The 26157-nt window shown below is 54.9% G+C and overlaps 1 protein-coding gene and 1 long non-coding RNA gene across 3 annotated transcripts; one reads left to right on the top strand and one right to left on the bottom strand.

The window, feature by feature from the left end:
* Positions 1 to 175: 175 nt before the first annotated feature.
* Positions 176 to 1712, top strand: LOC128850099 (uncharacterized). The gene is made up of 3 exons (XR_008447550.1): positions 176 to 743; positions 1095 to 1527; positions 1631 to 1712. It is a non-coding gene; the product is annotated as an uncharacterized LOC128850099 (long non-coding RNA).
* Positions 1632 to 25503, bottom strand: PRODH2 (proline dehydrogenase 2). Of its 2 annotated transcripts, XM_054053061.1 has the most exons (10): positions 25303 to 25499; positions 25017 to 25210; positions 23769 to 23889; positions 23475 to 23540; positions 21710 to 21790; positions 19155 to 19301; positions 16598 to 16743; positions 10825 to 10935; positions 8474 to 8562; positions 1642 to 2452 (listed from the first exon to the last, which is right to left on the bottom strand). In XM_054053061.1, exons 1-10 carry the CDS (start codon positions 25462 to 25464, stop codon positions 2280 to 2282), a joined length of 1290 nt encoding a protein of 429 aa, XP_053909036.1. In that variant the 5' UTR covers positions 25465 to 25499; the 3' UTR covers positions 1642 to 2279. The 2 variants fall into 2 exon arrangements, with proteins under 2 accessions (XP_053909037.1, XP_053909036.1); XM_054053062.1 differs by lacking the exon at positions 19155 to 19301 and having other exon boundaries at positions 1632 to 2452; positions 25303 to 25503.
* Between the last annotated feature and the right edge of the window lie 654 nt (positions 25504 to 26157).

The raw sequence follows: 26157 nt of genomic DNA, 5'->3' as shown, positions 1-26157 counted from the left end.
GGTCCATTTTGGGGTCAATTTGGGTGATTTTGGGGTCTCAGGAGGTTCTCGATGGATCTCGAGGGGCTTTGGGACCTCAGCGATGGATGGAGAAGGTCCCAAAGGTCCATTTTGGGGTCAATTTGAGTGATTTTGGGGTCTGGAGAAGATCTCGATGGATCTCGAGGGGCTTTGGGACCTCAGGAATGGACCGAGAAGGTCCCAAAGGTCCATTTTGGGGTCAATTTGGGTCATTTTGAGGTCTCGAGAAGATCTCGATGGATCTCGAGGGGCTTTGGGACCTCAGCGATGGATGGAGAAGGTCCCAAAGGTCCATTTTGGGGTCAATTTGGGTGATTTTGAGGTCTCGAGAAGATCTCGATGGATCTCGAGGGGCTTTGGGTCCTCAGCGATGGATGGAGAAGGTCCCAAAGGTCCATTTTGGGGTCAATTTGAGTGATTTTGGGGTCTCGAGAAGATCTCGATGGATCTCGAGGGGCTTTGGGACCTCAGCGATGGATCGAGGAGGTCCCAGAGGTCCATTTTGGGGTCAATTTGGGTGATTTTGGGGTCAATTTGGGTGATTTTGGGGTCTCAGGAGGATCTCGATGGATCTCGAGGGGCTTTGGGACCTCAGGGATGGATGGAGAAGGTCCCAGAGGTCCATTTTGGGGTCAATTTGGGTGATTTTGGGGTCTCAGGAGGATCTCGATGGATCTCGAGGGGCTTTGGGACCTCAGCGATGGATGGAGAAGGTCCCAAAGGTCCATTTTGGGGTCAATTTGGGTGATTTTGGGGTCAATTTGAGTCATTTTGGGGTCTCGAGAAGATCTCGATGGATCTCGAGGGGCTTTGGGACCTCAGGAATGGACCGAGAAGGTCCCAGAGGTCCATTTTGGGGTCAATTTGGGTCATTTTGGGGTCAATTTGAGTCATTTTGGGGTCTCAGGAGGTTCTCGATGGATCTTGAGGGGCTTTGGGACCTCAGCGATGGACTGAGAAGGTCCCAAAGGTCCATTTTGGGGTCAATTTGGGTGATTTTGGGGTCTTGAGAAGATCTCGATGGATCTCGAGGGGCTTTGGGACCTCAGGAATGGACCGAGAAGGTCCCAGAGGTCCATTTTGGGGTCAATTTGAGTGATTTTGGGGTCTCGAGAAGATCTCGATGGATCTCGAGGGGCTTTGGGACCTCAGGAATGGACCGAGAAGGTCCCAGAGGTCCATTTTGGGGTCAATTTGGGTGATTTTGGGGTCTCAGGAGGTTCTCGATGGATCTCGAGGGGCTTTGGGACCTCAGCGATGGATGGAGAAGGTCCCAAAGGTCCATTTTGGGGTCAATTTGAGTGATTTTGGGGTCTGGAGAAGATCTCGATGGATCTCGAGGGGCTTTGGGACTTCAGCGATGGATGGAGAAGGTCCCAGAGGTCCATTTTGGGGTCAATTTGGGTGATTTTGGGGTCAATTTGAGTCATTTTGGGGTCTCAGGAGGTTCTCGATGGATCTCGAGGGGCTTTGGGACCTCAGGGATGGATCGAGAAGGTCCCAAAGGTCCATTTTGGGGTCAATTTGGGACATTTTGGGGTCTCGAGAAGATCTCAATGGATCTCGAGGGGCTTTGGGACCTCAGCGATGGACCGAGAAGGTCCCAAAGGTCCATTTTGGGGTCAATTTGGGTGATTTTGGGGTCTTGAGAAGATCTCGATGGATCTCGAGGGGCTTTGGGACCTCAGCGATGGATGGAGAAGGTCCCAAAGGTCCATTTTGGGGTTAATTTGAGTGATTTTGGGGTCTGGAGAAGATCTCGATGGATCTCGAGGGGCTTTGGGACTTCAGCGATGGATGGAGAAGGTCCCAGAGGTCCATTTTGGGGTCAATTTGGGTCATTTTGGGGTCAATTTGAGTCATTTTGGGGTCTCGAGAGGTTCTTGATGGATCTCGAGGGGCTTTGGGACCTCAGCAATGGACTGAGAAGGTCCCAAAGGTCCATTTTGGGGTCAATTTGGGTGATTTTGAGGTCTCGAGAAGATCTCGATGGATCTCGAGGAGCTTTGGGTCCTCAGCGATGGATGGAGAAGGTCCCAAAGGTCCATTTTGGGGTCAATTTGGGTCATTTTGGGGTCTCGAGAAGATCTCGATGGATCTCGAGGGGCTTTGGGACCTCAGCGATGGATGGAGAAGGTCCCAAAGGTCCATTTTGGGGTCAATTTGGGTGATTTTGAGGTCTCGAGGGGCTTTTGGACGGATGGAGAAGATCCCAGAGGTGGTTTTTTGGGGTCAATCGAGATGGTTCGAGGTGGGTCTCATCTTCTCCACGGTTGGAGGCGTCTCCAAAGCTCTCGAGCCATGAGTTTGGCCTCTTTTCCGGCGCCGGAGAAGGCCGCGTGGTTCTCCTGAGCGCGACGGACGAGGTACGCGATGGTGGCCTCGGGAGGTCCATACGGCACCGATTTGTAGACGGTGAATCCGGCGTCTCCTGAGGGGACAATTCCCCACCCCAAAAAAGGACCTCAACGACCTCCAAATCCACCCGGTTTGGATGGGAGAGGAGAAATATCTCCCAGAGGTTCCAAAAGAGGTGGAAATGGGGTGGTGGGACCTCCAAATGGTTCTTGAGGGATCTCCGGGGGCTTCGTGGAAGGGTTGGAGGTGGCAAAAGAGGAGGTGGAAGAGACCAAAAGGAGCTTCGGAGGGAGAAGAGGACCTCCAAGGGTGACTCTGAGGAGGTGGAGGACCTCAAAGACCATTGGAAGACCTCGAAGAGCATTGGAAGGACCTCGAAGAGCATTGGAAGGACCTCAAAGACCATTGGAAGACCTCAATGGAAGACCTCAAAGACCATTGGAAGATCTCAAAGACCATTGGAAGCCCTCAAAGACCATCGGAAGCCCTCAAAGACCATTGGAAGGACCTTGAGGACCACTGGAAGGACCTCAAAGACCATTGGAAGCCCTCAAAGACCATTGGAAGCCCTCAAAGACCATCGGAAGGACCTCAAAGACCATTGGAAGCCCTCAAAGACCATTGGAAGCCCTCAAAGACCATTGGAAGCCCTCAAAGACCATTGGAAGCCCTCAAAGACCATTGGAGGACCTCAAAGAGCATTGGAAGACCTCAATGGAAGACCTCAAAGACCATCGGAAGATCTCAAAGACCATTGGAAGCCCTCAAAGACCACCGGAAGGACCTCGAGGACCATTGGAAGGACCTCAAAGACCATTGGAAGACCTCAAAGACCATTGGAAGACCTCGAAGACCATTGGAAGCCCTCAAAGACCATTGGAAGACCTCAATGGAAGACCTCAAAGACCATTGGAAGATCTCAAAGACCATTGGAAGCCCTCAAAGACCATCGGAAGGACCTCGAGGAGCACTGGAAGGACCTCAAAGACCATTGGAAGACCTCAAAGACCATTGGAAGACCTCGAAGACCATTGGAAGACTCAATGGAAGACCTCAAAGACCATTGGAAGCCCTCAAAGACCATTGGAAGACCTCAATGGAAGACCTCAAAGACCATTGGAAGATCTCAAAGACCACTGGAAGCCCTCAAAGACCATTGGAAGGACCTCAAGGAGCACTGGAAGGACCTCGAAGACCATTGGAAGACCTCAAAGGAAGACCTCAAAGACCATTGGAAGACCTCAAAGACCATCGGAAGCCCTCAAAGACCACCGGAAGACCTCGAGAACCACCAGAAGGACCTCGAGGACCATTGGAAGGACCTCAAAGACCATTGGAAGACCTCAAAGACCATTGGAAGACCTCAAAACCAATGGAAGACCTCAGTGGAAGACCTTGAAGAGCATTGGAAGATCTCAAAGACCATTGGAAGCCCTCAAAGACCATTGGAAGATCTCAAAGACCATTGGAAGACCTCAATGGAAGACCTCAAAGACCATTGGAAGCCCTCAAAGACCATTGGAAGACCTCGAAGACCATTGGAAGGACCTCGAGGACCATCGGAAGACCTCGAAGGAAGACCTCAAAGACCATTGGAAGACCTTAAAGACCATTGGAAGACCTCGAAGACCATTGGAAGGACCTCGAGGACCATCGGAAGGACCTCAAAGACCATTGGAAGACCTCAAAGACCATTGGAAGCCCTCAAAGACCATTGGAAGACCTCGAAGACCATTGGAAGCCCTCAAAGACCATTGGAAGCCCTCAAAGACCATTGGAAGACCTCAAAACCAATGGAAGACCTCAATGGAAGACCTCAAAGACCAAAGACAATTGGAAGACCTCAATGGAAGACCTCAAAGACCATCGGAAGGACCTCGAGGACCATCAGAAGGACCTCGAAGACCATTGGAAGACCTCAATGGAAGACCTCGAAGACCATTGGAAGACCTCAAAGACCATTGGAAGCCCTCAAAGACCACCGGAAGACCTCGAGAACCACCAGAAGGACCTCGAGGACCATTGGAAGGACCTCAAAGACCATTGGAAGACCTCAAAGACCATTGGAAGACCTCAAAACCAATGGAAGACCTCAGTGGAAGACCTTGAAGAGCATTGGAAGATCTCAAAGACCATTGGAAGGACCTCAAAGACCATTGGAAGACCTCAATGGAAGACCTCAAAGACCATTGGAAGACCTCAATGGAAGACCTCAAAGACCATTGGAAGACCTTAAAGACCATTGGAAGACCTCGAAGACCATTGGAAGGACCTCGAGGACCATCGGAAGGACCTCAAAGACCATTGGAAGACCTCAAAGACCATTGGAAGCCCTCAAAGACCATCGGAAGCCCTCAAAGGAAGACCTCAAAGACCATTGGAAGACCTCAAAGACCATTGGAAGATCTCAAAGACCATTGGAAGACCTCAAAACCAATGGAAGACCTCAATGGAAGACCTCAAAGACCAAAGACAATTGGAAGACCTCAATGGAAGACCTCAAAGACCATCGGAAGGACCTCGAGGACCATCGGAAGGACCTCAAAGACCATTGGAAGACCTCAATGGAAGACCTCGAAGACCATTGGAAGACCTCAAAGACCATTGGAAGCCCTCAAAGACCATCGGAAGGACCTCGAGGACCACTGGAAGGACCTCGAGGACCATCGGAAGGACCTCAAAGACCATTGGAAGACTCAATGGAAGACCTCAAAGACCATTGGAAGCCCTCAAAGACCATTGGAGGACCTCAAAGAGCATTGGAAGACCTCAAAGACCATTGGAAGACCTCAATGGAAGACCTCAAAGACCATCGGAAGATCTCAAAGACCATTGGAAGCCCTCAAAGACCACCGGAAGGACCTCGAGGACCATTGGAAGGACCTCAAAGACCATTGGAAGACCTCAAAGACCATTGGAAGACCTCGAAGACCATTGGAAGACTCAATGGAAGACCTCAAAGACCATTGGAAGCCCTCAAAGACCATTGGAAGACCTCAATGGAAGACCTCAAAGACCATTGGAAGATCTCAAAGACCACTGGAAGCCCTCAAAGACCATTGGAAGGACCTCAAGGAGCACTGGAAGGACCTCGAAGACCATTGGAAGACCTCAAAGGAAGACCTCAAAGACCATTGGAAGACCTCAAAGACCATCGGAAGCCCTCAAAGACCACCGGAAGACCTCGAGAACCACCAGAAGGACCTCGAGGACCATTGGAAGGACCTCAAAGACCATTGGAAGACCTCAAAGACCATTGGAAGACCTCAAAACCAATGGAAGACCTCAGTGGAAGACCTTGAAGAGCATTGGAAGATCTCAAAGACCATTGGAAGCCCTCAAAGACCATTGGAAGATCTCAAAGACCATTGGAAGACCTCAATGGAAGACCTCAAAGACCATTGGAAGCCCTCAAAGACCATTGGAAGACCTCGAAGACCATTGGAAGGACCTCGAGGACCATCGGAAGACCTCGAAGGAAGACCTCAAAGACCATTGGAAGACCTTAAAGACCATTGGAAGACCTCGAAGACCATTGGAAGGACCTCGAGGACCATCGGAAGGACCTCAAAGACCATTGGAAGACCTCAAAGACCATTGGAAGCCCTCAAAGACCATTGGAAGACCTCGAAGACCATTGGAAGCCCTCAAAGACCATTGGAAGCCCTCAAAGACCATTGGAAGACCTCAAAACCAATGGAAGACCTCAATGGAAGACCTCAAAGACCAAAGACAATTGGAAGACCTCAATGGAAGACCTCAAAGACCATCGGAAGGACCTCGAGGACCATCAGAAGGACCTCGAAGACCATTGGAAGACCTCAATGGAAGACCTCGAAGACCATTGGAAGACCTCAAAGACCATTGGAAGCCCTCAAAGACCACCGGAAGACCTCGAGAACCACCAGAAGGACCTCGAGGACCATTGGAAGGACCTCAAAGACCATTGGAAGACCTCAAAGACCATTGGAAGACCTCAAAACCAATGGAAGACCTCAGTGGAAGACCTTGAAGAGCATTGGAAGATCTCAAAGACCATTGGAAGGACCTCAAAGACCATTGGAAGACCTCAATGGAAGACCTCAAAGACCATTGGAAGACCTCAATGGAAGACCTCAAAGACCATTGGAAGACCTTAAAGACCATTGGAAGACCTCGAAGACCATTGGAAGGACCTCGAGGACCATCGGAAGGACCTCAAAGACCATTGGAAGACCTCAAAGACCATTGGAAGCCCTCAAAGACCATCGGAAGCCCTCAAAGGAAGACCTCAAAGACCATTGGAAGACCTCAAAGACCATTGGAAGATCTCAAAGACCATTGGAAGACCTCAAAACCAATGGAAGACCTCAATGGAAGACCTCAAAGACCAAAGACAATTGGAAGACCTCAATGGAAGACCTCAAAGACCATCGGAAGGACCTCGAGGACCATCGGAAGGACCTCAAAGACCATTGGAAGACCTCAATGGAAGACCTCGAAGACCATTGGAAGACCTCAAAGACCATTGGAAGCCCTCAAAGACCATCGGAAGGACCTCGAGGACCACTGGAAGGACCTCGAGGACCATCGGAAGGACCTCAAAGACCATTGGAAGACCTCAAAGGAAGACCTCAAAGACCATTGGAAGATCTCAAAGACCATTGGAAGCCCTCGAAGACCATTGGAAGGACCTCAAAGACCATTGGAAGATCTCAAAGACCATTGGAAGCCCTCGAGGACCATTGGAAGGACCTCAAAGGAAGACCTCAAAGACCATTGGAAGACCTCAAAGGAAGATCTCAAAGACCATTGGAAGGACCTCAAAGACCATTGGAAGACCTCAAAGGAAGACCTCAAAGACCATTGGAAGCCCTCAAAGACCATTGGAAGATCTCAAAGACCATTGGAAGCCCTCAAAGACCATCGGAAGGACCTCGAGGAGCACTGGAAGGACCTCAAAGACCATTGGAAGACCTCAAAGGAAGACCTCAAAGACCATTGGAAGACCTCAAAGACCATCGGAAGCCCTCAAAGACCACCGGAAGACCTCGAGAACCACCAGAAGGACCTCGAGGACCATTGGAAGGACGTCAAAGACCATTGGAAGACCTCAAAGACCATTGGAAGACCTCAAAACCAATGGAAGACCTCAGTGGAAGACCTTGAAGAGCATTGGAAGATCTCAAAGACCATTGGAAGCCCTCAAAGACCATTGGAAGATCTCAAAGACCATTGGAAGACCTCAATGGAAGATCTCAAAGACCATTGGAAGACCTCAATGGAAGACCTCAAAGACCATTGGAAGACCTCGAAGACCATTGGAAGGACCTCGAGGACCATCGGAAGGACCTCAAAGACCATTGGAAGACCTCAAAGACCATTGGAAGCCCTCAAAGACCATCGGAAGCCCTCAAAGGAAGACCTCAAAGACCATTGGAAGCCCTCAAAGACCATTGGAAGACCTCAAAACCAATGGAAGACCTCAATGGAAGACCTCAAAGACCAAAGACAATTGGAAGACCTCAATGGAAGACCTCAAAGACCATCGGAAGGACCTCGAGGACCATCAGAAGGACCTCAAAGACCATTGGAAGACCTCAATGGAAGACCTCGAAGACCATTGGAAGACCTCAAAGACCATTGGAAGCCCTCAAAGACCATTGGAAGGACCTCGAGGACCATTGGAAGCCCTCAATGGAAGACCTCAAAGACCATCGGAAGGACCTCGAGGACCATCAGAAGGACCTCAAAGACCATTGGAAGGACCTCAAAGACCATCGGAAGGACCTCAAAGACCATTGGAAGACCTCAATGGAAGACCTCAAAGACCGTTGGAAGCCCTCAAAGACCATTGGAAGATCTCAAAGACCATTGGAAGACCTCAAAGACCATTGGAAGCCCTCAAAGGAAGACCTCAAAGACCATTGGAAGCCCTCAAAGACCACTGGAAGGACCTCGAGGAGCCCCGGAAGGACCTCGAGGACCATCGGAAGGACCTCAAAGACCATTGGAAGCCCTCAAAGACCATCGGAAGGACCTGGAGGAGCTCCGGAAGGACCTGGAGGACCATCGGAAGGGGCTGTGGTGGTGGTGGGCCCCCATGGGGACGTACCGAGCGCGAGGGAGATGTGGTCGCCCATCCCGTAGAGTTGTCCGAAGCAAACGCCGCCTCCGCTCCGGGGGATCCCCAACTCCTCCATCCTTTTGGGGGGTGACCCACGGAGGGCCCTTCGTTAACCTCCCGCCCCCCCCCTTTAACGAACGTTAACGAACGCCCGAAGGGCCCTCGGGAGGAGCTCCGAAAGGGACCTCCGAATGGACGCGAATTTCAACGAAATGGACCGGAATTTCAATGAAATGGACCCAAATTTCACCGAAATTGACCCAAATTCCACCTAAATTGACCCAAATTTCACTGAAATGGACCCAAATTTCACCGAAATTGACCCGAATTCCATCCGAATTGACTCAAATCCCACCTGAATTGACCCAAATCAATTCCACTTAAATTGACCCAAATTTCACCTAAATTGACCCAAATTCCACTGAAATTGACCCAAATTTCACCTAAATTGACCCAAATTTCACTGAAATGGACCCAAATTTCACTGAAATGGACCCAAATTCCACTTAAATTGACTCAAATCAATTCCACCTAAATTGACCCAAATTCCACCTAAATTGACCCAAATTCCACCTAATTTGACCCAAATTCCACCTAATTTGATCCGAATTTCACTGAAATTGACCCAAATTTCACCTAAATTGACCCAAATCAATTCCACTTAAATTGACCCAAATTCCCCCTAAATTGAGCCAAATTCCCTCTTAATAGACCCAAATTCCACCTAATTTGACCCAAATGAATTCCCTCTAAATTGAGCCAAATTCCCTCTAAATTGAGCCAAATTTCACCAAAATTGACCCAAATTCCACCTAAATTGACTCAAATTTCACCTAAATTGACCCAAATTAATTCCACCTAAATTGACGCAAATTTCACTGAAATTGACCCAAATTTTCCCTAAATTGACCGGAATTTCAATGAAGTTGACCCAAATTCCCTCTAAATTGACCCAAATTCCCTCTAAATTGACCCAAATTTCACCTAATTTGACCCAAATCAATTCCACTTAAATTGACCCAAATTTCCCCTAAATTGAGCCAAATTCCCTCTAAATTGAGTCAAATTTCAACAAAATTGATCCAAATTTCACTGAAATTGACTCAAATTCCACCTAAATTGACTCAAATTAATTCCACTTAAATTGACCCAAATTTCCCCTAAATTGACCCAAATTTCACCAAAATTGAGCCAAATTTCACTGAAATTGACCCAAATTCCCTCTAAATTGACCCAAATCGCCCCTAATTAACCTCAATCCCCCCTCATTAACCCCTTAATTACCCCCAATCTCCCCTCATTAACCCCTTAATTACCCCCAATCCCCCCTCATTAACCCCTTAATTACCCCCAATCCCCCCTCATTAACCCCTTATTGCCCCCAATCCCCCCTCATTAACCCCTTAATTACCCCAATCTCCCCTCATTAACCCCTTAATTACCCCCAATCCCCCCTCATTAACCCCTTATTACCCCCAATCCCCCCTCATTAACCCCTTAATTACCCCCAATCCCCCCTCATTAACCCCTTAATTACCCCCAATCCCCCCTCATTAACCCCTTAATTACCCCCAATCCCCCCTCATTAACCCCTTAATTACCCCCAATTCCCCCTCATTAACCCCTTATTACCCCAACCCCCCTCATTAACCCCTATTTACCCCCAATCCCCCTCATTAACCCCTAATTACCCCCAATCTCCCCTCATTAACCCCTAATTACCCCCAATCCCCCCTCATTAACCCCTTAATTACCCCCAATCCCCCCTCATTAACCCCTTATTACCCCCAATCTCCCCTCATTAACCCTTAATTACCCCCAATCCCCCCTCATTAACCCCTTAATTACCCCCAATCCCCCCTCATTAACCCCTAATTACCCCAATCCCCCCTCATTAACCCCTTATTACCCCCAATCCCCCCTCATTAACCCCTTAATTACCCCCAATCTCCCCTCATTAACCCCTTAATTACCCCCAATCCCCCCTCATTAACCCCTTAATTACCCCCAATCCCCCCTCATTAACCCCTTATTAACCCAAATCCCCCTCATTAACCCCTTAATTACCCCCAATCCCCCCTCATTAACCCCTTAATTACCCCCAATCCCCCCTCATTAACCCCTTATTAACCCAAATCTCCCCTAATTAACCCTTAATTAGCCTCAATCTCCCCTAATTAACCCCTTATTAACCCTAATCCCCCCTCATTAACCCTTTAATCCCCCCAATCCCCCCTCATTAACCCCTTAATTACCCCCAACCCCCCTCATTAACCCCTTATTACCCCCCAAACCCCCCTAATTAGCCCCTCATTAGTTAATTAGTGCCGTTAATGAACCTGCGGGCGGTGTGGCGGACGGAGTCCTCGTTGTGCGTCGCCACCATAACGGCGCCGCGGAGCCGCGAGCGCAGCGCCAGCGCCAACGCCAACTCCACGCAGCGCCCGAAGCTGGGGGGGGGGGGGGGGGGCACTTGTGGGGCGGCTGTGGGGCGGCTATGGGGCGGCTATGGGGCAGAGGGGGCACTTAGGGGGCAGAGGGGTCACCTAGGGGGCACTTGGGGGGTCACTTGTGGGGCTGGGAGGGAGCTAGGGGGCACTTAGGGGGCAGCTATGGGGCAGAGGGGGTACTTAGGGGGCAGCTATGGGGCAGAGGGGGCACTTATGGGGCAGCTATGGGGCAGGGGAGTCACTTAGGGGGCAGAGGAGTCACCTAGGGGGCACTTAGGGGGCGGCTATAGGGCAGAGGGGTCACTTAGGGGGCAGAGGGGGCACTTAGGGGGGTTTGGGGGGTCACTTGTGGGGCTGGGAGGGAGTTGGGGGGCACTTAGGGGGCAGCTATGGGGCAGAGGGGGCACTTAGGGGGCAGCTATGGGGCAGGGGAGTCACTTAGGGGGCAGCTATGGGGCAGAGAGGGCACTTAGGGGGCAGAGGGGGCACTTAGGGGTCACTTAGGGGGCTTTGGGGGGTTACTTGTGGGGCTGGGAGGGAGTTAGGGGGCACTTAGGGGGAAGCCATGGGGCAGGGGAGTCACTTAGGGGGCAGAGGGGGCACTTAGGGGGCACTTAGGGGGGTTTGGAGTGTCACTTGTGGGGCTGGGAGGGAGTTGGGGGCACTTATGGGGCACTTATGGGGCGGGGGAGTCACTTAGGGGTCAGAGGGGTCACCTAGGGAGCACTTAGGGGGCAGCTATGGGGCAGAGGGGGCACTTAGGGGGCAGCTATGGGGCAGAGGGGGCAGCTATGGGGCAGAGGGGGCACTTAGGGGGCAGCTATGGGGCAGAGGGGGCACTTAGGGGGCAGCTATGGGGCAGGGGAGTCACTTGGGGGCAGCTATGGGGCAGCGAGGTCACTTATGGGGCAGAGGAGTGACTTAGGGGGCACTTAGGGGGGTTTGGAGGGTCACTTGTGGGGCTGGGAGGGAGTTAGGGGGCGCTTATGGGGCAGCTATGGGGCAGGGGAGTCACTTAGGGGGCAGAGGGGGCACTTAGGGGGCAGCTATGGGGCAGAGGGGGCACTTAGGGGTCAGAGGGGTCACCTAGGGAGCACTTAGGGGGCAGCTATGGGGCAGAGGGGGCACTTAGGGGGCAGAGGGGTCACCTAGGGGGCGCTTAGGGGGCAGCTATGGGTCAGCTATGGGGCAGGGGGGCACTTAGGGGGCAGCTATGGGGCAGGGGAGTCACTTAGGGGGCAGAGGGAGCACTTAGGGGGCACTTGGGGGGTTTGGAGTGTCACTTGTGGGGCTGGGAGGGAGTTGGGGGGCACTTAGGGGGCAGCTATGGGGCAGAGGGGGCACTTAGGGGGCAGCTATGGGGTAGAGAGGGCACTTATGGGGCAGCTATGGGGCAGAGAGGGCACTTGGGGGCACTTAAGGGGGTTTGGAGGGTCACTTGTGGGGCTGGGAGGGAGTTAGGGGGCACTTAGGGGGCAGCTATGGGGCAGGGGAGTCACTTAGGGGGCAGAGAGGGCACTTAGGGGGCAGAGGGGGCACTTAGGGGGCTTTGGGGGGTTACTTGTGGGGCTGGGAGGGAATTAGGGGGCACTTAGGGGGCAGCTATGGGGCAGGGGAGTCACTTAGGGGTCAGAGAGGTCACCTAGGGGGCACTTAGGGGGCAGCTATGGGGCAGGGGAGTCACTTAGGGGTCAGAGGGGTCACCTAGGGGGCACTTAGGGGGCAGCTATGGGGCAGAGGGGGCACTTAGGGGGCAGCTATGGGGCAGAGGGGGCAGCTATGGGGCAGAGGGGGCACTTAGGGGGCAGCTATGGGGCAGAGGGGGCAGCTATGGGGCAGAGGGGGCACTTAGGGGGCAGCTATGGGGCAGGGGAGTCACTTGGGGGCAGCTATGGGGCAGCGAGGTCACTTATGGGGCAGAGGAGTGACTTAGGGGGCACTTAGGGGGGTTTGGGGGGTCACTTGTGGGGCTGGGAGGGACTTAGGGCGCAGCTATGGGGCAGCTATGGGGCAGGGGAGTCACTTAGGGGGCAGAGGGGGCACTTAGGGGGCAGCTATGGGGCAGGGGAGTCAGTTATGGGGCAGAGGATTCACTTAGGGGGCACTTAGGGGGTTTTGGGGGGTCACTTGTGGGGCTGGGAGGGAGTTAGGGGGCACTTAGGGGGCAGCCATGGGGCAGGGGAGTCACTTATGGGTCCGAGGGGTCACTTTGGGGTCCGGGGAGGTCACTTAGGGGTCACTTATGGGTCAGAAGAGGCCATTTCTGTCTCTGATGGAACCAATTGTAGGGCTGAAAGGGGCACTTATGGGGCTCTATGGAGCATCTCTGGGTCTGAGGGGTCACTTATGGGTCCGGGGAGGTCACTTAGGGGTCACTTATGGGTCAGAAAAGGCCACTTATGGGTCAGAAGAGGGCATTTATGGCCCTGATGGGACCAATTCTGGGGCTGAAAGGGGCACTTATGGGGCTCTGTGGAGAATCTATGGGGCAGAGGGGTCAGTTATGGGTCCGGGGAGGTCACTTAGGGGTCACTTATGGGTCAGAAAAGGCCACTTATGGGTCAGAAGAGGGCACTTATGGGTCAGAAGAGGCCATTTATGGCCCTGATGGGACCAATTCTGGGGCTGAAAGGGGCACTTATGGGGCTCTATGGAGCATCTCTGGGTCCGAGGGGTCACTTATGGGTCTGAGGGGTCACTTATGGGTCCGAGGAGGTCACTTAGGGGTCACTTATGGGTCAGAAAAGGCCACTTATGGGTCAGAAAAGGCCACTTATGGGTCAGAAGAGGGCATTTATGGCCCTGATGGGACCAATTCTGGGGCTTAAAGGGGCACTTATGGGGCTCTGTGGAGCATCTATGGGGCAGAGGGGTCACTTATGGGTCCGAGGGGTCACTTAGGGGTCTAAGGGGTCACTTATGGGTCCGGGGAGGTCACTTAGGGGTCACTTATGGGTCAGAAAAGGCCATTTATGGCTCTGAGGGGACCAATTGTGGGGCTGAAAGGGGCACTTATGGGGCTCTATGGAGAATCTCTGGGTCCGAGGGGTCACTTATGGGTCCGGGGAGGTCACTTAGGGGTCACTTATGGGTCAGAAAAGGCCACTTATGGGTCAGAAGAGGGCACTTATGGGTCAGAAGAGGCCATTTATGGCCCTGATGGGACCAATTCTGGGGCTGAAAGGGGCACTTATGGGGCTCTGTGGAGAATCTATGGGGCAGAGGGGTCACTTATGGGTCCGAGGAGGTCACTTATGGGTCCGGGGAGGTCACTTAGGGGTCACTTATGGGTCAGAAAAGGCCACTTATGGGTCAGAAGAGGGCATTTATGGCCCTGATGGGACCAATTCTGGGGCTGAAAGGGGCACTTATGGGGCTCTATGGAGCATCTCTGGGTCCGAGGGGTCACTTATGGGTCCGAGGGGTCACTTATGGGTCCGAGGAGGTCACTTAGGGGTCACTTATGGGTCAGAAAAGGCCACTTATGGGTCAGAAAAGGCCACTTATGGGTCAGAAGAGAGCATTTATGGCCCTGATGGGACCAATTCTGGGGCTTAAAGGGGCACTTATGGGGCTCTGTGGAGCATCTATGGGGCAGAGGGGTCACTTATGGGTCCGAGGGGTCACTTATGGGTCCGAGGAGGTCACTTAGGGGTCACTTATGGGTCAGAAAAGGCCACTTATGGGTCAGAAGAGGGCACTTATGGGTCAGAAGAGGGCATTTATGGCCCTGATGGGACCAATTCTGGGGCTGAAAGGGGCACTTATGGGGCTCTGTGGAGCATCTATGGGGCAGAGGGGTCACTTATGGGTCCGAGGGGTCACTTATGGGTCCGAGGAGGTCACTTAGGGGTCACTTATGGGTCAGAAAAGGCCACTTATGGGTCAGAAGAGGGCACTTATGGGTCAGAAGAGGGCATTTATGGCCCTGATGGGACCAATTCTGGGGCTGAAAGGGGCACTTATGGGGCTCTGTGGAGAATCTATGGGGCAGAGGGGTCACTTATGGGTCCGAGAAGGTCACTTAGGGGTCTGAGGGGTCACTTATGGGTCCGAGGGGTCACTTATGGGTCTGAGGGGTCACTTTGGGGTCTGGGGAGGTCACTTAGGGGTCACTTATGGGTCAGAAAAGGGCATTTATGGCTCTGAGGGGACCAATTCTGGGGCTGAAAGGGGCACTTATGGGGCTCTATGGAGCATCTCTGGGCCCGAGGGGTCACTTATGGGTCCGGGGAGGTCACTTAGGGGTCACTTATGGGTCAGAAAAGGCCACTTATGGGTCAGAAGAGGGCATTTATGGGTCAGAAGAGGGCATTTATGGCCCTGATGGGACCAATTCTGGGGCTGAAAGGGGCACTTATGGGGCTCTATGGAGCATCTCTGGGCCCGAGGGGTCACTTATGGGTCCGGGGAGGTCACTTAGGGGTCACTTATGGGTCAGAAAAGGCCACTTATGGGTCAGAAGAGGGCACTTATGGGTCAGAAGAGGGCATTTATGGGTCAGAAGAGGGCATTTATGGCCCTGATGGGACCAATTCTGGGGCTGAAAGGGGCACTTATGGGGCTCTATGGAGCATCTCTGGGTCCGAGGGGTCACTTATGGGTCTGAGGGGTCCCTTATGGGTCCGGGGAGGTCACTTAGGGGTCACTTATGGGTCAGAAAAGTCCACTTATGGGTCAGAAAAGGCCACTTATGGGTCAGAAGAAGGCATTTATGGCCCTGATGGGACCAATTCTGAGGCTGAAAGGGGCACTTATGGGGCTCTGTGGAGAATCTATGGGGCAGAGGGGTCACTTATGGGTCCGAGAAGGTCACTTAGGGGTCTGAGGGGTCACTTATGGGTCCGAGGGGTCACTTATGGGTCTGAGGGGTCACTTTGGGGTCTGGGGAGGTCACTTAGGGGTCACTTATGGGTCAGAAAAGGGCATTTATGGCTCTGAGGGGACCAATTCTGGGGCTGAAAGGGGCACTTATGGGGCTGAAAGGGGCACTTATGGGGCTCTATGGAGCATCTCTGGGCCCGAGGGGTCACTTATGGGTCCGGGGAGGTCACTTAGGGGTCACTTATGGGTCAGAAAAGGCCACTTATGGGTCAGAAGAGGGCACTTATGGGTCAGAAGAGGCCATTTATGGCCCTGATGGGACCAATTCTGGGGCTGAAAGGGGCACTTATGGGGCTCTATGGAGCATCTCTGGGTCCGAGGGGTCACTTATGGGTCCGAGGGGTCACTTATGGGTCTGAGGGGTCACTTAGGGGTCTGGGGAGGTCACTTAGGGGTCACTTATGGGTCAGAAAAGGCCATTTATGGCCCTGATGGAACCAATTGTGAGGCTGAAAGGGGCACTTATGGGGCTCTATGGAGCATCTCTGGGGCAGAGGGGTCCCTTATGGGTCCGAGGGGTCACTTATGGGTCCGGGGAGGTCACTTAGGGGTCACTTATGGGTCAGAAAAGGCCACTTATGGGTCAGAAGAGGGCATTTATGGCCCTGATGGGACCAATTCTGGGGCTGAAAGGGGCACTTATGGGGCTGAAAGGGGCACTTATGGGGCATCTCTGGGTCCGAGGGGTCCCTTATGGGTCCGAGGGGTCCCTTATGGGTCCGAGGGGTCCCTTATGGGTCCGGGGAGGTCACTTGGGGGTCACTTGTGGGTCAGGTACCTCCGGTGGGTCCATTCCAGGCTGGGCTGAAGGTTCTCTCCCCCTTTTTCCTCCTCCACGTACGCTCCGCGCACCAATTTGGCGCCAAAAAGGGCTCCGCGACGCCTCAACCACTCCGAATCGGCCCAAAGCCGCGACCCACAGCCCTGGGGGGGCACGGGGGGCGCTGAGGGGGCACTTAGGGGGCACTTAGGGGGCTGAAGGGGCACTTATGGGGCTGAAAGGGGCACTTATGAGGCTGAAGGGGCACTTATGGGGCTGGAAATGGGGGTTATGGGGGTGGAAATGGGGGTTTATGGGGGATCTATGGGGCTGAGGTGGGAGATGTGGGGCTGATGGGGCACTTAAGGGGCACTTATGGGGCTGAAAGGGGCACTTATGGGGCTGAGGGGTCATTTATGGGGCTGAAAGGGGCACTTATGGGGCTGAGGGGGCACTTATGGGGCTGAAAGGGGCACTTATGGGGCTGAGGGGTCACTTATGGGGCTGAAAGGGTCACTTATGGGGCTGAAATGGGCACTTATGGGGCTGAAGGGGGCACTTATGGGGCGGGAAATGGGGGTTATGGGGCGGGAAATGGGGGTTATGGGGTGGAAATGGAGGTTATGGGGGGGTTATGGGGGGATCTATGGGTCTGAGGAGGCACTTATGGGGCTGAAAGGGCACTTAGGGGGCTGAAAGGGGCACTTATGGGGCTGGAGGGGCACTTATGGGGCTGAGGGGGCACTTATGGGGCTGGAGGGGCACTTATGGGGCGGGAAATGGGGGTTATGGGGGTGGAAATGGGGGTTATGGGGGAATCTATGGGGCTGAGGTGGGAGATGTGGGGCTGAAGGGGCACTTATGGGGCTGAGGGGTCACTTATGGGGCTGAAAGAGGCACTTATGGGGCTGAAAGGGGCACTTATGGGGCTGAGGGGGCACTTATGGGGCTGAAAGAGGCACTTATGGGGCTGAAAGGGGCACTTATGGGGCTGAGGGGTCACTTATGGGGCTGAAAGGGGCACTTATGGGGCTGGAGGGGCACTTATGGGGCTGAGGGGGCACTTATGGGGCTGGAGGGGCACTTATGGGGCTGAAGGGACACTTATGGGGCTGGAGGGGCACTTATGGGGCTGAAAGGGGCACTTATGGGGCTGAGGGGGCACTTATGGGGCTGAGGGGGCACTTATGGGGCTGAAAGGGGCACTTATGGGGCTGAAGGGGCACTTATGGGGTTGAAAGGGGCACTTATGGGGCGGGAAATGGGGGTTATGGGGGTGGAAATGGGGTTTATGGGGGATATATGGGGCTGAGGTGGGAGTTGTGGGGCAGAGGGGGCACTTATGGGGCTGAAAGGGGCACTTATGGGGCTGGAGGGGCACTTATGGGGTTGAAAGGGGCACTTACGGGGCTGAAAGGGTCACTTATGGGGCTGAGGAGGCACTTATGGGGCTGAAAGGGGCACTTATGGGGCTGAAGGGGCACTTATGGGGCTGAAAGGGGCACTTATGGGGCTGAGGGGGCACTTATGGGGCTGAAGGGGCACTTATGGGGCTGAGGGGGCACTTATGGGGCTGAGGGATCACTTATGGGGCTGGAGGGGTCACTTATGGGGCTGGAGGAGCACTTATGGGGCTGAGGGGGCACTTATGGGGCTGAAAGGGGCACTTATGGGGCTGGAAATTGGGGTTATGGGGGTGGAAATGGGGGTTATGGGGGTATCTATGGGGCTGAGGTGGGAGATGTGGGGCTGAGGGGGGCACTTATGGGGCTGAGGGGGCACTTATGGGGCTGAGGGGTACTTATGGGGCTGGAGGGGCACTTATGGGGTGGGAAATGGGGGTTATGGGGGGGTTATGGGGGTATATGTGGGTCTGAGGAGACACTTATGGGGCTGAAGGGGCACTTATGGGGCTGAAAATGGCGGTTATGGGGGGGTTATGGGGGATCTATGGGGCTGAGGAGGCACTTGTGGGGCTGAGGGGGCACTTATGGGGCTGAGGGGGTGGTTATGGGGCTGGGGGGTACTTATGGGGCACTTATGGGGCTGAAAGGGGCACTTATGGGGCTGAAGGGGCACTTATGGGGCTGAAAGGGGCACTTATGGGGCTGGAGGGGCACTTATGGGGCTGGAAATTGGGGTTATGGGGGTGGAAATGGGGGTTTATGGGGCTGGGGGGTACTTATGGGGCACTTATGGGGCTGAAAGGGGCACTTATGGGGCTGAAGGGGCACTTATGGGGCTGAAAGGGGCACTTATGGGGCTGAGGGGTCACTTATGGGGCTGAAAGGGGCACTTATGGGGCTGAAAAGGGCACTTATGGGGCACTTAGGGGGTGAAAGGGACACTTATGGGTCCGAGGGGTCACTTATGGGTCTGGGGAGGTCACTTAGGGGTCACTTATGGGTCAGAAGAGGCCACTTATGGGTCAGAAGAGGGCACTTATGGGGCTGAAAGGGGCACTTATGGGGCTCTATGGAGCATCTCTGGCTCCGAGGGGTCCCTTATGGGTCCGAGGGGTCACTTAGGGGTCCGGGGGGGTCACTTGGGGGTCACTTATGGGTCTGCCCCACACGCGCAGGTAGGCCTGGTAGGTGTTCCACACGCAGGGCCAATGGCGGTTGTGGCGCCCCATAAGTGCCACCGTCAGAAGGCTCAACGTGGGGTTCAGAGCGCTCTGTTCGGCGTCCACCAACACCCGAACCCCCAAGGAGGCGGCGCGCTATGGGGCAGAGCCGTCAGGAACCGCCCCCGACCCATAGATCCCTCCCTCTGCCCCATAGATCCGCCCTCGGACCCATAGATCCGCTCTCTGCCCCATAGAACCCCTCAAATCTGCATCCGTTGGGGCATCAGAGTGCGATTTCTGCCCCATAGATTCGTCCCTCTGCCCCATAGATTCATCCTCTGCCCCATAGATCCGCTCTCTGCCCCATAGATCCCCTCAAATCTGCCTCTGTTGGGGCATCAGAGTGCGATTTCTGCCCCATAGATCCATCCCTCTGCCCCATAGATTCATCCCCTGACCCATAGATTCATCCCTGTGCCCCATAGATTCGTCTCCTGCCCCATAGATCCGCTCTCTGCCCCATAGAACCCCTCAAATCTGCCTCTGTTGGGGCATCAGAGTGTGATTTCTGCCCCATAGATCCATCCCTCTGCCCCATAGATTCATCCCCCGACCCATAGATTCGTCCCTGTGCCCCATAGATTCGTCTCCTGCCCCATAGATTCCCCCTCTGCCCCACAGATCCGCTCTCTGCCCCATAGATCCCCTCAAATCGGACACCTTTGGGGCATCAGAGTGCGATTTCTGCCCCATAGATTCGTCCCTCTGCCCCATAGAGAAGCCCTGTGCCCCATAGATTCGTCCCTGTGCCCCATAGATTCATCTCCTGCCCCATAGATTCACCTTCTGCCCCATAGATCCGCTCTCTGCCCCATAGAACCCCTCTAATCGGACTCCTTTGGGGCATCAGAGTGCGATTTCTGCCCCATAGATTCATCCCTCTGCCCCATAGATTCCCCCTCTGCCCCATAGATCCGCTCTCTGCCCCATAGAACCCCTCAAATCGGACTCCGTTGGGGCATCAGAGTGCGATTTCTGCCCCATAGATTCGTCCCTCTGCCCCATAGAGAAGCCCTGTGCCCCATAGATTCGTCCCCTGACCCATAGATTCATCCTCTGCCCCATAGATTCCCCCTCTGCCCCATAGATCCGCCCTCTGCCCCATAGAACCCCTCAAATCTGCATCCGTTGGGGTATCAGAGTGTGATTTCTGCCCCATAGATTCGTCCCTCTGCCCCATAGATTTGTCTCCTGCCCCATAGATAAGCCCTGTGCCCCATAGATTCGTCTCCTGCCCCATAGATTCGTCCCCTGCCCCATAGATCCGCTCTCTGCCCCATAGAACCCTCAAATCGGACTCCTTTGGGGCATCAGAGTGTGATTTCTGCCCCATAGATCCATCCCTCTGCCCCATAGAGAAGCCCTGTGCCCCATAGATCCGTCTCCTGCCCCATAGATTCGTCTCCTGCCCCATAGATTCGTCTCTTGCCCCATAGATCCGCTCTCTGCCCCATAGAACCCCTCAAATCTGCCTCCGTTGGGGCATCAGAGTGCGATTTCTGCCCCATAGATTCATCCCTCTGCCCCATAGATTCGTCTTCTGCCCCATAGAACCCCTCAAATCTGCATCCATTGGGGCATCAGAGTGCAATTTCTGCCCCATAGATTCATCCCTCTGCCCCATAGATAAGCCCTGTGCCCCATAGATTCGTCTCCTGCCCCATAGATCCGCTCTCTGCCCCACAGAACCCCTCAAATCTGCCTCTGTTGGGGCATCAGAGTGCGATTTCTGCCCCATAGATCCATCCCTCTGCCCCATAGATTCATCCCCTGACCCATAGATTCATCCCTGTGCCCCATAGATTTGTCTCCTGCCCCATAGATTCGTCCCTGTGCCCCATAGATTCGTTGCTCTGCCCCATAGATTCGCCCTCTGCCCCACAGATCCGCTCTCTGCCCCATAGAACCCCTCTAATCTGCATCTGTTGGGGCATCAGAGTGCGATTTCTGCCCCATAGATTCGTCCCTCTGCCCCATAGATTCGTCCCTCTGCCCCATAGATAAGCCCTCTGCCCCATAGGTTCGTCTCCTGCCCCATAGATTCACCCTCTGCCCCATAGATCCGCTCTCTGCCCCATAGAACCCCTCAAATCGGACTCCTTTGGGGCATCAGAGTGCGATTTCTGCCCCACAGATCCCTCTCCGCCCCACAGATCCCTCTCTGCCCCACAGATCCCTCTCCGCCCCACAGATCCCTCTCTGCCCCACAGATCCCTCTCTGCCCCACAGATCCCATCTCTGCCCCACAGATCCCTCTCTGCCCCACAGATCCCCCTCTGCCCCACAGATCCCTCTCTGCCCCATAGATTTCCCTCTGCCCCACAGATCCCTCTCTGCCCCACAGATCCCCCTCTGCCCCACAGATCCCTCTCTGCCCCACAGATCCCCCTCTGCCCCACAGATCCCTCTCTGCCCCATAGATCCCTCTCTGCCCCACAGATCCCTCTCTGCCCCACAGATCCCTCTCTGCCCCATAGATCCCCCTCTGCCCCACATCTCACCTCGGTGACCCTCTGCAGTCGCCCCACGGCGGCTCTCAAGTGCTCATTCTGCGCCGCACTGAGTCCCGGCAGCGGCCGCTCCTGAACCAGTACAGACCAGTACAGACCAGTATGGACCAGTATGGACCAGTACGGACCAGTACAGACCAGTACGGACCAGTACGGACCAGTACGGACCAGTATGGACCAGTATGGACCAGTTATGGGGCAGAGGGGTCGCTTATGGGGCTGAAGGGGCACTTATGGGGCAGAAAGGGCACTTATGGGGCTGAAAGGGGCACTTATGGGGCTGAAGGGGGCACTTATGGGGCTGAAGGGGCACTTATAGGGCAGAAGGGGTCACTTATGGGGCTGAAGGGGTCACTTATGGGGCTGAAAGGGTCACTTATGGGGCTGAAAGGGGCACTTATGGGGCAGAGAGGGTCACTTATGGGGCTGAAAGGGGCACTTATGGGGCTGAAGGGGCACTTATGGGGCTGAAGGGGGGCACTTATGGGGCTGAAGGGGCACTTATAGGGCAGAAGGGGGCACTTATGGGGCAGAGAGGGTCACTTATGGGGCAGAGGGATCACTTATGGGGCTGAAAGGGGCACTTATGGGGCTGAAAGGGGCACTTATGGGGCTGAGGTGGGCACTTATGGGGCTGAAAGGGGCACTTATGGGGCTGAAAGGGGGCACTTATGGGGCTGAAAGAGGCACTTATGGGGCTGAAAGGGGCACTTATGGGGTTGAAAGGGGCACTTATGGGGCAGAAGGGGCACTTATGGGGCTGAAAGGGGCACTTATGGGGCTGAAGGGGCACTTATGGGGCTGAAAGGGGCACTTATGGGGCTGAGGTGGGCACTTATGGGGCTGAAAGGGGCACTTATGGGGCTGAAGGGGCACTTATGGGGCAGAAGGGGTCACTTATGGGGCTGAAGGGGCACTTATGGGGCAGAGAGGGTCACTTATGGGGCACTTATGGGGCTGAAGGAGCACTTATGGGGCTGAAAGGGGCACTTATGGGGCAGAAGGGGTCACTTATGGGGCTGAAGGGGTCACTTATGGGGCTGAAAGGGTCACTTATGGGGCTGAAAGGGGCACTTATGGGGCAGAGAGGGTCACTTATGGGGCTGAAAGGGGCACTTATGGGGCTGAAGGGGCACTTATGGGGCAGAAGGGGTCACTTATGGGGCTGAAGGGGCACTTATGGGGCTGAAAGGGGCACTTATGGGGCAGAGAGGGTCACTTATGGGGCTGAAAGGGGCACTTATGGGGCAGAAGGGGCACTTATGGGGCTGAAGGGGCACTTATGGGGCTGAAGGGGGGCACTTATGGGGCTGAAGGGGCACTTATGGGGCTGAAAGGGGCACTTATGGGGCTGAAAAGGTCACTTATGGGGCTGAAGGGGGCACTTATGGGGCAGAGAGAGGCACTTATGGGGCTGAAGGGGGCACTTATGGGGCTGAAAGGGGCACTTATGGGGCTGAAGGGGCACTTATGGGGCTGAAAGGGTCACTTATGGGGCAGAAGGGGTCACTTATGGGGCTGAAGGGTCACTTATGGGGCAGAGAGGGTCACTTATGGGGCTGAGGGGGTCACTTATGGGGCTGAGGGGGCACTTACGGGGCTGAAGGGGGCACTTATGGGGCAGAGAGAGGCACTTATGGGGCTGAAAGGGTCACTTATGGGGCTGAAAGGGTCCCTTATGGGGCTGAAGGGGGCACTTATGGGGCAGAGAGGGTCACTTATGGGGCAGAAGGGGTCACTTATGGGGCAGCCCCACCTCTCCGTCCATCATGGCCTCCACCACCTCCATCGTCAGCCCCGAATTGGGCTTCGAGAGTATCTCCTGTGGGGAGATGTGGGGCAGAGCCACACTTGGGGGGCAGAGCCACACTTGGGGGGCGGACCCACAAGTGGGCTCTACCCCTTCGTCTATGGGGCAGCCCCACAACTCACCCCCTTTACCCCAAATCTATGGGGCAGCCCCACAAGTGGTGGTTGCCCCGAGCTGTGGGGCAGCCCCATAAGTGGCCCCCCCCCTGCCCCACACTTGTGGGTCTGCCCCACAACTCACGCAGAGCTGAGCGCTCATCAGCGCCGTCACCTTGAGCTGCATCATCGGCTCCTGCCCCATAGCGGCCGTCAGCCCCACACATTGCAGCGCCGCCCCACAGTTGGCCTCGAACCACTCCTCTCTGCCCCATAGATATGGGGGGGGGAGAGAGCCGGTGAGAGCCTCTGCCCCATAAGTGGGGGGAGAGACTCATAGAGACCCACAGAGACCCATAGAGACCCATAGAGACCCCATAGAGACCCCATAGAGACCCCATAGGGACCCCATAGAGACCCACAGAGACCCATAGAGACCCATAGAGACCCACAGAGACCCATAGAGACCCATAGAGACCCACAGAGACCCATAGAGACCCATAGAGACCCACAGAGACCCCATAGAGACCCATAGAGACCCACAGAGACCCACAGAGACCCACAGAGACCCATAGAGACCCACAGAGACCCACAGAGACCCACAGAGACCCATAGAGACCCACAGAGACCCACAGAGACCCATAGAGACCCCATAGAGACCCATAGAGACCCATAGAGACCCCATAGAGACCCCATAGAGACCCCATAGAGACCCACAGAGACCCATAGAGACCCCATAGAGACCCCATAGAGACCCATAGAGACCCATAGAGACCCCATAGAGACCCCATAGAGACCCCATAGAGACCCACAGAGACCCATAGAGACCCCATAGAGACTCCATAGAGACCCACAGAGACCCACAGAGACCCACAGAGACCCATAGAGACCCACAGAGACCCACAGAGACCCCATAGAGACCCATAGAGACCCACAGAGACCCATAGAGACCCATAGGGACCCCATAGAGACCCATAGAGACCCATAGAGACCCATAGAGACCCACAGAGACCCACAGAGACCCCATAGAGACCCATAGAGACCCATAGAGACCCCATAGAGACCCACAGAGACCCATAGAGACCCCATAGAGACCCATAGAGACCCACAGAGACCCATAGAGACCCACAGAGACCCATAGAGACCCACAGAGACCCCATAGAGACCCACAGAGACCCCATAGAGACCCATAGAGACCAATAGAGACCCACAGAGACCCATAGAGACCCCATAGGGACCCATAGAGACCCCATAGAGACCCATAGAGACCCCATAGAGACCCCATAGAGACCCATAGAGACCCATAGAGACCCATAGAGACCCACAGAGACCCATAGAGACCCCATAGAGACCCCATAGGGCTCTCTGCCCCCCATCTCTGCCCCACACGTACCCCGTGGGGCGGCCGCGGCGCTGCTCTTCGCAGGGGAGGGCGAGGAGGGCCCTCAGCCCCATAGCGCGGAGCTGCCCCACTGCGGCCTTCACCTCCGCGGGGGTCTCTCCCCCCACGAAGTGCCCATAGAACGACGCCCGCAGCGCCGCGACCCACAAGTGGCGCCCCAAGAGCCGCCGGGAGCCCTCCAGGATCTATGGGGCAGAGAGAGAACCTTTTCCCCCCTCTGCCCCACACACGTTCCTGCCCCATAGCGACACGTAGGGGTCACTTATGGGGCGCTGACCCACGGCGCGAAGCGGAGGAAGTGTGGGGAGGAGCAGAGGGTGAGGACGGAGAGGCCCCGAAGGAGGTCCCGAAGGCTCTTCTGCCCCATAGCGGCCCCCGACGACAGCTCCAGAGCTATGGGGCGCCCCACGGCGACTGCTGACCCACGCGCCCGACCCATAGCGGAAAGAGAGAGAGAGAGAGAGATGTGGGGCAGAGGGAAAAGGGGGACCCCACGGAGTCACTCATTAACTTGGACTCTGACCCATAGCGGCCTGACCCATAGCCTGACCCATAGCGTGACCCACAGCGGCCTCCTCTGGCCTGTATGGGTCTCTATGGGTCTCTGTGGGGTCTCTATGGGGTCTCTATGGGGTCTCTATGGGTCTCTATGGGGTCTCTATGGGTCTCTGTGGGTCTCTATGGGGTCTCTATGGGGTCTCTGTGGGTCTCTATGGGTCTCTATGGGTCTCTATGGGGTCTCTATGGGTCTCTATGGGTCTCTATGGGGTCTCTGTGGGTCTCTATGGGGTCTCTATGGGTCTCTATGGGGTCTCTGTGGGGTCTCTATGGGTCTCTATGGGGTCTCTATGGGTCTCTATGGGTCTCTGTGGGTCTCTATGGGTCTCTATGGGTCTCTGTGGGTCTCTATGGGGTCTCTGTGGGTCTCTATGGGGTCTCTATGGGTCTCTATGGGGTCTCTGTGGGTCTCTATGGGGTCTCTATGGGTCTCTATGGGGTCTCTATGGGTCTCTATGGGGTCTCTGTGGGTCTCTATGGGGTCTCTGTGGGTCTCTATGGGGTCTCTGTGGGTCTCTATGGGGTCTCTGTGGGTCTCTATGGGTCTCTATGGGGTCTCTATGGGTCTCTGTGG

This window comes from Cuculus canorus, chromosome 38 (assembly GCF_017976375.1).
Source record: "Cuculus canorus isolate bCucCan1 chromosome 38, bCucCan1.pri, whole genome shotgun sequence".
Taxonomy (NCBI): Eukaryota; Metazoa; Chordata; class Aves; order Cuculiformes; family Cuculidae; genus Cuculus; species Cuculus canorus.
Note: the sequence above shows the minus strand (reverse complement) of the source record. Positions and strands in the feature narration are given on the sequence as shown.

Excerpts from the sequence above, each read along its gene's own strand:
- PRODH2 (XM_054053061.1), bottom strand. The coding sequence starts at position 25,464 with ATGGGTCGGGCGCGTGGGTCAGCAGTCGCCGTGGGGCGCCCCATAGCT. Across the intron at positions 21,791-23,474 it reads AGGCCATGATGGACGGAGAG|GAGCGGCCGCTGCCGGGACT; the intron begins GTGGGGCTGCCC and ends GTACTGGTTCAG. Across the intron at positions 10,936-16,597 it reads CTGGAATGGACCCACCGGAG|CTTCGGGCGCTGCGTGGAGT; the intron begins GTACCTGACCCA and ends CCCCCCCCCCAG.